Genomic DNA, 11,775 nt, shown 5'->3' with positions numbered 1-11,775 from the left:
ATCCCCCAGGACAACTCCAAGATCCCCCAGCTCACCCTGCCCTGTGGAGACTTGGGAGCAGCCCCTCAGGCCCAAGGTCTCTCCTCCCAACTCTTTCTTCTCCAACCAGGCGGATGGGTTTCTGACAGCAGAGCCCCACACACCTGCCTCCGTGGCCTCCCCGCATGCACGGTGAAAGCCTTGCTCCGTGCAGGCATCAAGACGGGGTCCCTGCGACCTTCCAGCTCCTTCCAGGTCTCCCTTCTCTTCCTCCAGCCCTCCAAGCGCATCCCGTCTCGGGGCCTTTGGATGTGCTATTCCCTCTGTCTGGAGTCCTCTCCCTCCAGGTCTTCAGCTCTCACCATACAGTGTCACCCTTCAGAGACGCCCTTCCTGACTCCATGTGCTGAAGCCCACTTCCTCCCCAGTCCGTCACTTGATCCCTGACCCTTGTCTGTGTCTCACGGGAACCCAAGTCCAGGCAGACGTGGCCTGACGGTCTCTTCTTCCTTCGCAGTCCAGGGGCCAGAATGATGCTTGGTGCCCAGTAGGGTTTTTGAGTGAATCAAAAGCAGGTGACAAGTCAGAGGATTCTCTACCTGGTGCTCCTAAGCAGTAGCCGTTTCTTGCAAAGCCCCTGGTTCAAAAAAAAAAAAAAAAGATTTCCACTCCAGGTGCATTTTAAATCATTTTATTATTAAAAAAAAATTATCCTAATAGCCTCTACCCAACTCCCAGGTCACTGCAACCCTGGTTAAGTCGGGATTTACACGCCCCCCGCCACCCTCCCTAGACAGACCCCAAATGACCTTGGCAATGCTGTCCCTGGCCATGTTGTGCTTCCCAAAAGCCCTAAGAAAATCCCATGTAGAAAAATACTTTACAAGGAATATGCACTCATCTCAGCTAGAGAAAAAAATACAGCTTTGGGGGAGGGGGGGGCTGGGGGCATGTCACAGGGGCTGTACCCCAAATGCATAGGCAGGCGGGAGGAGGCTCACAGGGGAGGGGCGCTCCAGAAGGAGTTGGGAACAAGCCCCACGAGAAGCCAGAGAAATATTGCATATGAGGAAGTCCAGGGTGGTGAGGAGGCCCACCACAGGCCTGGCTGCGTACGTCTGGGAGGATGGCGGAGACCTGGGGCCCTAGGGGTGGAAGTGGGGGTGGGGTGGGGCACTAGTCAGGGCCAGGATGCATCATCATCTGTCACCTGGAGTGTGGCGGCCAGCTCTGCTACTTCATCGGAGTCCAGAGAGACTGGGCCACTTGCCTCAGATCACCCCAGGGCACCTCAGATAAAAGGCCAGGGATCAACTTGTGCGAAGGCAGCCCTGGAAAATCCTGTGAGCATCATTCTACCCTGACACACACACAGGGGAGCCCTGCGGGTGAGGGGCCCCTGGGCAGCGGCTGGGCACAGGCCTTTGGGTGGGAGAACACGCCCCATCTCTGCCAGCCTGCCTCTCTTGCGCTCCACCTCGGCGGGTCCCTTCCTCTCGCCTCTCTCACTGAGGTGGGTTTTGAAGAGGCACTGCATGATGATGTAGGTGTGTGTCATACATGCATCATAGCTCCATGGTTTCCAAGCTCCACTGAAATGGCAGGCCTCTTGGCCCTCCTGCATTGAGGGGCTTGGGATGAAAAGGGGGGTGTGCAGATGGACCAGTGACCCTGGGCCCTTAAAAAATGAGGCTAGAGGGGCTGAGAGCCAGGAGCTGGACCCTGAGCTGGCCAGCGAACACAGAACCAGAGTCTCGAATCACAGAAGCTTCGGACCAGAGACACTCGAGTGACGGCATCACCGGCTTTCTGAGACCAGGACCAGAGCATCCTGGGATCACAGCGTTTCCAGCTCACAGTTTCCTGAGTGAGGATGCAGTCCCCCAGCACCAGCGCTCTGGAGCTTGGGAAGGGCTGAGCTCCCACCCAGAGGAACACCCTCCCTGGTGGCATACACTGTCGAATGTGGCTGCCCAACCTCACCTTGAATGCTCCCCTGGTGCTGATCGGTACAGAGCTGCGCCCATATGGCTGCATCTACGGGATGTCCATGGTCCTACCAGCTCCCACTTGCTCCCCTCTCGAGGTACAGGGAACTCCCCTTCCTGAAGGTAGCTCATGCTCCCGGCAGCTCCTTCCGGCTCCATGGCTTGGGCTGGGAAACGGCAATCCCCACTCGGCATTCCCGAGCATGTGACCCTCAAACAGAGGCCCAGCGGGGACTTATGGCTGAGCAGCCTGTCCCCAACGTTCTCACCTTCCCAGGAGGGGCTCTTCTGGGCACATTGGAGACCCAGCTTGACAAAAGATCCATATGTCACCCCCCCAGGGGCACAGAGTCCCATGCCTGGCACCCAGGCCCCATCGAACCATGGAATAGAGACACGGTCCCATCCCTGACATTGAGCCTGTGAGCAGAGAAACACAGGAGTTCCAACAGGTTACAGGTCCGGGAGCCAGGATCCATCCACCACTTGGGTCAGACTGCAAGCTGACTTCAGAGCATACGGGGACTGCGAGGGCCTGGTGTGCGTGGGGCCCGGCTGGCCTGAGCCAGTGGGTTTCGGCTGACTACCAGCTCCAGGATGTCACCCGCCTGGGCCAGGAGTGGCACCGCCAGGCAGCAGTCAAAGTCCCGTGTGCGGACGTGGTTGACCTGCAGAAGGTATAAACCAGGAGACAGAACGGAGTCAGCTAAAACTTGAGACAGCCAGCCCCACTTCTACCTGGACCCAAGGGCAAATCCCAACACACGCCAATGGAGGAAGTCATTCTTCACTAAACACCTTTCCCAGTCCTAGCAGGAGCCAGCACCCCTTCACCCATCTCGTAATGCACAGCACTTAGCTCCAGGACTGCCATTGCTTTGTGTCCATGGAGGAAGCAAGGGTCTTTGAACAGTTCGTGAAAGAGTGGAATTAAAAGATGATGGGACATTTTTTAAAAAGATGATGGAATTTTTACACCAACTTTTGAAGCCCTCGCCTATGTGTACTTGGTAGAGACCTTTGGTGTCAAGCAATGGGTGCTAGATTTTCATCTCTTATCATCAGAGAAAACATACCCTAAGTCATTGTTATCCCTGGGTGGTGCTAATCAAAAGGCTAGAGGTTTGATTCTACCCAGAGCAGTCTGGAAGAAAGCCTTTGTGATCTATTTTCAAAAAAAGAAAACCTACCAGTGAGAACTCCAGGGAGCACAATTTGACTCTGACGTCCATGGGTCACCAGGAATGGGCACCAACATGGCAAGGGTTTTAATAGTGCAAATAAGGTGACAGTCACATCCAGGTCACAAGAATAGCTGGAGGGTGGGGGAGACTGGTCCAGGTGACGGACCCCAAAGCAGCTCCTAGCTTTGCCCCTGCTCACCTCCATCTCCCAGGCCCCCTCGCTCTTAGGCAGGCGGCCTGACACCGTGACCTTCTGACCACAAAGGGAAGTAATGATGTTTGTTCTAGGGCAGTAGTCCTCAACCTTCCTAATGCCGTGACTCTGTAATACAGTTCCTCCTGTGGTGACCACCACCCCCCCACCCACCATAGAATTTTCATTGCTACTTCAACACTGTAATTTTGCTACTATTATGAATCGGGCAACCCCTGTGAAAAGGTCATTCGACCCCCAAAGGGGTCATGACCCACGGGTGGAGAACCGCTGTTCTAGGGGAAGGCCAGGAAACCCCAGGTGCCATTTTCGAGTCTCCGCTTGCTGTGCAGACTGAGAAGGCCGCATTGTTTAGACTAGGAGGCTGGACGAAGAGGAGCCAGGCCTGCACCAGCACACAATGGATATGCTGCATAAGCAATGCGTCCCACTCAGTGTGTGCCAAGCCACGGAGACTTGGGGGTGTTTGTGACTGCAACATAACGGCCCGCTCTGAGCGATCAACTCCTGTGATCAATCCCTTTTTGATAGATGAGGAAGCTGAGAGAGAAGTAACCTCCCAAGACCACCCAGTTGGGCCCAAAGAGGGGCTCTTTCCCAACCCTATAGCTAGAAAACACGGCCCATTCTATAAATGTATCCAAGAGAGTCTTAGGGTATTGACCCCAAATTGTTTATAGCAAGCGGAAGCCCCCAAAGCAAGCTGATGCCAAACTCAAGTTTGTACATATTCAGTGGTTTTAAAAAATAGCCTGTATAAGCAGATTTTTAGGCACTGAGCAAGTAGAACCTCACTGCTTGACATACCTAGTGTCAATTTGGGACTTGAGAGGATTAAGAGTGAAGGGGTGGGGTCTAGTCTGTCAATCAGGTCACATCCAATGAGGGCTCTGTGTGGGCATGGCCTTCTCCTGAGAATTCCGGGAATTCCAAAATTCACTCTCTTGGAAACATTCTACTGACTAGACACATGGCACTATGCTGATAGACCCCCATGACCTGAGAACTGGAGAAGCCACATGGAGACTCCTGCCAGCGCTGAGATGCTTACACCACCGCTGGAGCCAGAAGACTTTCTACCCACTGACCTGTGATTGTCCTGCATTCAACGTCATTGCATGTATTTCATGAGTCTGAAGAGGACTTTATAGATTGGTATTGGACATAGGGGCTAATATCGGACTTATGGGCTTGGGCTGGACTGGGTTGAGATGCTTTCTTAATGTATAATTACCCTTTATATAAAACTCTCTCTAATACACGTGTGTTTATGCGTGTTTATGGATGCGTGTTTCTCTAGTCTACCCAGACTAACATACCTGCCAAGTGCACCCAGCCTCTCTGCTTAGCCCAAGATAGCCCCCTACAGTCATAAGTACTCCTGACAGCTTCTGTCCTTCAGCTCTCTGACAATCAGTCCTAACATCCCTTGAACTCGCTCTGTGGCCCAGCCCAGCCCTGCCCAGCATCACCTGGAGGACCCTGTCAAAGGGCCGGAGGCCCCCACGCTGGGCTGGTCCATCAGGTCGCACAGTGTGAACATAGACACCCTTCTCCAGGAGGCCGTCTGAGACGCTGAACCCAAAATCATTCCTCGTGGGGTCCTTGTGCAAGGTCACCTAGCAGCAGAAGAACAGAGGACCCTGGAACTCTGACTGGCACCTCCACGCCCCACAGTAGCCCACAGTCCTGACTGGGAACCCAGCCCCCAACCCATTTGAGCAGCTGTACCCTCCACACTATATTGCCTCAGTACCAGGTTTGGGGTCCTTGTCAGAGTCCCTTAGGAGGGTCTTTCCCTGCAGCCCTTGTTTTCACCAAGGAGCCAGTCTTGTCGGGCACTTGTGTGATTTCTACACCGCCGAACACATGCTCATCGCCCATTTGAACCAAGAGGCTTCTGGGGAACATTAAATTGGGCCAGAATTTTTTTCTCCTGTTTTCTTTTTTCTTTTCTACTTAGTAACTTATTTATTGATGGTAAAAGACATTGGCTCCTCATTTAAGATAGCAATGTAAAAGATTTTGTGTTTTTTAACTTAACCTATGATCACATGAGGGAGGAAACAATGAGTCAGCTTAGCAACATCAAGCCTGGTGTGTGTGTGTGTGTGTACTCGTATGTGTGCACATTATGCCTATCTACATCAGAGGTTCTCAACCTGTCTGTCTCGACCCCTTTCACAGGGGTGGCCAATTCATAACAGTAGCAAAATGACAGTGATGAAGTAGCAACAAAAATAATTTTAAGGTTAGGGGGTCACCACCACATGAGAAACTGTATTAAAGGGTCGAGGCATGAGGAAAGTTGAGAGCCACCGATCTACATGTTCATGTGGGTTGTAGGTGTATCTATGTGTGTGTGCATACATGTCTATCTAAGGAGCTCTGGTGGCAGTGTGGGTTACACCTCGGGCTGCTAATTGCAAGATTCGTAGTTCAAACTCATCAGGCTGTTAATTGCAAGATTCGTAGTTCAAACTGACCAGCCAGGCCTCGGGAAAGATGAGATGACCAGTTCCCATGAAGATGCATAGTCGCTACGAGTTGGAACCAACTTGATGGGAGTTTGTTTTGGGTTTGGAACGTGTATCTGTATGTGTGTATCTCTATGTATATACATGTGTGCGTGAGTGTAAGTATATAGACGCACATGCATGTATGTGTGCATGTGTGTGTGTGTGCTAAAGAACCCTGGCACTTAAAGCACTCTGCTGATAAATAGAAGCTTGGCAATTGAACCCACCAGCAGCGCTGAGGGAGAAAGACCTGGTGATCTGCCCTATAATGATGACAGCCTAGGAGACTCCAGGAGGCTATCCTGTTTTGTCATACAAGGTCACTCAGTGGCACCGAGCAACAATGTTCACATGCATGTATATGTGTGTGTGTCTAACACCCAAATGATGGGCATTTCGGGAAGGTCAGACCAAGTCCCTATTTTATGGCCAAGGAAAGCAAAACCAGGAGAGGGACACGAACCCCTCTGGAAACACCTGGGAGCTCCTGATGCTGCCAAGACACAGGCACAGCACCCACCTTGTGCATCTCCAACGGCATTGGCAGCAGCAGCTCCTGCATCTCTTCTGGGGGAGGGCGGACCTCCCGGCTCCTCCGCCAGGGCCCGGGGCTCAGCCTGCTCTTGAGAGCCACGTCATGACGCACAGAGCCCGTCATGATGGATGCCTGCGGATGACACAGCTCTTCACACATTCAGGGGTTCGTTCATCCAGCACTGACGAACGCTTGCCATGTGCGAGTCTCCAGGGGCACAAGATGAACAACACGGTCGCCGCCCACTCTGGGCTCTCCATTTGATCGTGGAGGGTGAGGGGTGGGGGTCATTCATCCATCACACAGACAATAATAAGAGGATAACCACCCAGAATTATACCACATTTGGTCTGTGTTAAGCTCAGCTTCAAACACTCTACACATAGTTTACCTTCTAACATATTGTGAGGCAGGGAAATACTACTGTTTTCTCCATTCTACAGATGAGAAATTCATTGCAAACTATGTTCTCATCAACACCAACAGTGACTATACACGGAGACTTCCCAGATGGGACACACGGAAATCAAGCATCTGTTTGAAGGGATGATGGAGATGATGAAAAAACTAGCAGCCAAAACTAGGCCAGGGCTGACCATGGAACAGACCATCAATTGCTCACACGAAGGCTCAAGTTGAAGTGGAAGTAAATGAAGGCAAATCCACGAGAGCCAAAAACACCACTATACGTGTATGCCCCCTGAATTTCGTGAACATCTCAAGAACAGATTTGACTCATTGAATACTAATGACCGGAGGGAACTAGATGACATCAAGAACAACAGATATAAAGAAAGCAAAAGGTCACTGATAACACAGGAAGGAAAGAAACGATCAAAGTGGATGTTAGAAAGGCACCAAAACTTGCTCTTGATCATAGCGTAGCCACGGTGCATGGAAGAAAGGAGGAACGCAAAGAGCTCAACAGAACATTTCAAAGGGCACCTGGCGAACACAAAGTCAAGTACTAATGAAATGTACAAAGACATGGAGTTTGCAGACCAAAACAGGAAGAGCATTCTCAGCATATCTCAGGCTGCATGAACGGAAGGAAAAATTCAAGGCTTGAAGGAGTCTCTAAGCAAATTATCGAAAGACTCAGGAAATATCAAAAGACGGTGGAAGGAATGCAGTCATTGTACCAAAAAGCACTAGTTGACATTCAACCATTTCAAGAAGCAGCATGTGACCAAGAAACACCGGAACTGAAGAAGTAAGTCCAACCTGGGCTGAAGGCATTCATTAAAAGCAAGGCTGCAGGAACTGGCAGAATACCGATCCAATGTTTCGATAAGCTCCTGAAGAACTGGAAGCACCCACGCACCTACTCTAAAAAAATCTGGAAGAGTTTACCTGGCCAACTGACTGGAAGAGATCCATGTGTGTGCCCACTGCAAAGAAACGTGATCCAAAAGATCACGTTTTATTATCAAATAATATCGTTAAAATCACATGCAGTTAAATTTTTCTGAAGATCACTCAACAATGATTGCAGGGAGCCGTCAGCATTTCACAGGGAGCTGGCAGAAACTTAAGCCATATTCAGAAGAGGAGGTAGAACAAGGAATATTACTGCTGATGCCAGTTAAATATTGGCTGAATGCAGAGAATACCAGAAAGATGCTTATGTTAGTAGCCAGATAGGGAGTTGTCCCCCTCTATGCCCAGGCGCCCCTACAGGAGGTTGCTGCAGAGAATCAGGCGAGCCCAGCAAGCCATAAAGGCCAGAGGGCATGCACAAATTCAGACCTTTGAGACAGGAAGCCAGTACACCTGGGAGGACCCCAATCTAGGCCAGGTGAGCTTAATACAGCCAATAGGGTCAAACAGTACCATCGACCACACCTCCCAGGGGAGGGCCCTGAAAGGCAGAAGCAGGAGCCCAGCCCCCTTTCCGAGCTGCTCCGTGGCCCTGCTGAGGATTTTCTCTGGCCTCAGGTTTCCACGTGTGGGTGTAAAGTGCCCCGAGGGTACCTGTGTAAAACCTGAAACTTCTTCTGTCCTTTATAAAAAACTCACTTGGATCACAAACCAGGCTTTGGAGTGAATTCTTTCTCATGTGAAGCCAAGGACCGAGGTATTTCCCACCCGAGGAATCTAACATTCACTTGTGTTTTATTGACTAGGCTGAAGCATTCAATTATGTGAATCATAACAAACTCGGGGTAGCATTGAGAAAAATGGAAATTCCAGAACACTCCATTGTGCTCATGCGCAACATATACATGGATGAAGAGGCAGTCATTTTAACGGAAGAAGGGAGTACTGCATGGTTAGGGTGAGGACAGGTGTGTATCAGGGTTGTAGCCTCTCACAGTTCTTATTCAATCTGTATGCTGAGGAAATAATCAGAGAAGCTGGACTATCTAAAGCAAAACGGGGCATCAGGATTGGAGGAAAGCTTACTGACAACATGTGATATGCAGATGACAACCTTGCTTACTGGATGTCAGGGACTTGAAGAATTTACTGATGAAGAGCAAGGACTGCAGCCTTCAGTATGGGTTACAACTCATTGGAAACAAGGCCCAAATCCTCACCACTGGATCAATAAGTAACAGCATGATAAATGGAGAAACGATTGAAGTTGTGAAGGATTGTGCTAGGACCCACAACCAATGCTTAGGGAAGCAGCAGCCAAGCTATCAGACTACACACTGTGTCAATCTGCTGCACCAGACCTCTGCAACGCGTTCAAGAGCAAGGATGCCAGTTTGAACAGGAGCGTGCACCTAACCCAAACCATAGTATTTTCAATCAACACATACGCATGTGCAAGTTAGACAATGGATAAAGAAGACTGAAGAACTTATGCATTTAAATTAGGGTTCTCCAGAAAAATCATATTATTGTAAATGAGGGTGAGTGCAGAGTGGAGACTCAAAGCCATCGGTAGGCAACTGGACACCCTTTACTGAAGAGTTGTGGGGAGGAGATGAGCCAGTCAGGGTGCAGGGTAGCAATGATGAAACATATAACTTTCCTCTAGTTCTTAAATGCTTCCTCCCCCCCACTATCATGATCCCAATTCTACCTTACAAATCTGGCTAGACCAGAGGATGTACACTGGTACAGATGTCAACTAGAAACACAGGGAATCCAGGACAGATGACCCCTCCAGGACCAGTGGTGAGAGTAGCGATGCCTGGAGGGTGGAGGGAATGTGGGGTGGAAAGGGGGAACCGATTACAAGAATCTATGTATAGCCTCCTCCCTGGGATATGGACAGCAGAGAACAGGGCGGGGGGAGATGTAGGACAGTGTAACATGGCAAAATAATATGACAAAATAATAATAATTTATGAATTATGAAGGGTTCATGAGGGAGGGGGAGGGGGGGAGGGAGGTGGAAAAATGAGGAGCCGATAGTAAGGGCTCAAGTAGAAGGCAAATGTTTTGAGAATGATGATGGCAACAAATGCACATATGTGCTTGACACAATGGATGTATGTGTGGATTGTGATAAGAATTGTACGAGCCCCCAATAAAGTTATTTTTTTTAAAAATTAGGGTTCTCACATGCTGCCGTTGAGTTGATGCCAATTTGTGGCAGTCCTGTAAATAGAGTAGGATTGCCCTTGTGGATTTCTGAGGTTGTAACTCTTCATGGGCGTGGGAAACAGGTTACTCCCCAGGTTGTCCCCCCATATTTATTCCAAACTTAAGGTGCTGCTTGCTAATACATGGTCAATGATCATACACTTGGAGGTCAACTGCTTGAAGGTTATCTCCCCAAGGGTTATCAGTCATCTAGACCAATCAGACCCTATATTCTGTTACCCTAAGTAGGGCCAACTCCCTTCTGATAAGGATAATGGATTGTTCCCCTGAAGGAGAGCCAAAAGGCAAGGTCAAGCCAACTCAGGGAGGACCAAATTTAGGCTGCCATCTTTTCTAGAGTCCACCCATCTTGTCACATGTGTATCCCTAGTACCTCCCCTTCCTATTGCATGTACACCTCCAGCTTGTCCCCCTCCTGTTGCACGTGTGCCTACTGTACAACCTCTTCCTGTTATGCATGTGGTTACCTGTAATTAGAGGGGCTTGCATGGCCCCTGAATGTATATAAACCTTGATTGGAAATATATTCGTTCTCTCTGCATGGATCTGGCTGCTGAGATCATGGCTCTCCTAGTGGTAGCATACCTTATCTTGTCTGATGTCTGTTTAATTTTACCCCCAAATACACAACCGCCCCTTGGGCCCATGGGATTGTGGAGGCTGGTACCCCACACATGGGAATAGAAAGTACCATGGACTGTTATGGGAAACTCACATGGAGGGAACTATGATGAGGATTATATTCCCTAATTTATAACAGAGGGAATCTGGAAAGCTAGTAGTCCACGGTAGGAAAAACATCACTTTGCTGTTAGAGGTAAAGTCCAAGTACATTATCCTGCTTTAAATATCACTCCCACAGATTCTCCCTTAACAGCTATGCTGCCTTAAAGTGAACACATGATTGATTTTACCTCCCTACAGCAGCAGACATCCATTTGCTATCTCCTCCTGCTGTGTCACCCAGCCCCGCTCCTACCTTCCCTAGTGCAGGTGTTAGGTTTCCTCATCTGTGAGCTTAGAGACTTTACTGTACATTCCACCCACCTTGTGACATGTAACTCTTGAATATGCATGTCTTAAGGCTACCTATAAATATCCCAAGTTAGTAAAAACACTCTCTCCTCTCTCTCTTCTCCCACCTCCACGTGGACCATCAAGAGGGGCTGATGTGAGCACGCTACCATAAAATGTGTCTGACTCCTTTATTTTACTCTCTCTCCTATCTTCTATGACTTTACTGTAATCTTTATGTATTATCGCTGTACAGTTGTGCCTACAGACCCTTCAGTTGTTAGAGGCTGGTTTTCTCTGACAGACTGCTAGAAGACCAACCAAATCTGTCTTGGAAGTAGTTCAGTCATAATGTTCCTTCGAAGTGAAGATGGTAAGACTTCATCTCAAGTACTTTGGACATGTAATTAGGAGAAAGCAATCCTTGGAAAGGAACATCAACTTGGTAAAGTAGAAGGTCAGTGTTTTTTGGTGCTTCCTTCCCCCCACTATCATGTCCTCAATTCTACCTTACAAATTGGATTAGACCAGAGCATGCACACTGCTACAGATAAGAACCGGCAACACAGGGAATCCAGGATAGATAAACCCCTCAAGGCCAATAAGGAGAGTAGAGATACCAGGAGGATCAGGAGAGGGTGGGGGGAGAAAGGGGGAATCAATCACAAGGATCAATCTACAACCCCCTCCCAGGGGGATGAACGACGATAAAGTGGGTGAGGGGTGACGGAGGATGATGTAAGATATGAAAATAATAATCTATAACTTATCAAGGGTTCGT

At 49.3% G+C, this 11,775-nt stretch overlaps 1 protein-coding gene across 1 annotated transcript in view; it reads right to left on the bottom strand.

The window, feature by feature from the left end:
- Positions 1-701: 701 nt before the first annotated feature.
- LOC101638365 (glutamate receptor-interacting protein 2) overlaps positions 702-11,775 on the bottom strand; it is a 48,951-nt gene continuing 37,877 nt past the window's right edge. The window contains exons 21-23 of the mRNA XM_045290134.1: positions 6,405-6,551; positions 4,838-4,984; positions 702-2,635 (exon numbers count right to left, since the gene is read on the bottom strand). Coding sequence (XP_045146069.1) covers positions 2,477-2,635; positions 4,838-4,984; positions 6,405-6,551 — 453 coding nt within the window. The 3' untranslated portion in view covers positions 702-2,476. The remainder of the gene's footprint in view (positions 2,636-4,837; positions 4,985-6,404; positions 6,552-11,775) is intronic.

Source organism: Echinops telfairi, unplaced genomic scaffold (genome assembly GCF_000313985.2).
Source record: "Echinops telfairi isolate 266 unplaced genomic scaffold, ASM31398v2 ScPeMD7_31;HRSCAF=116, whole genome shotgun sequence".
Taxonomy (NCBI): domain Eukaryota; kingdom Metazoa; phylum Chordata; class Mammalia; order Afrosoricida; family Tenrecidae; genus Echinops; species Echinops telfairi.
Note: the sequence above shows the minus strand (reverse complement) of the source record. Positions and strands in the feature narration are given on the sequence as shown.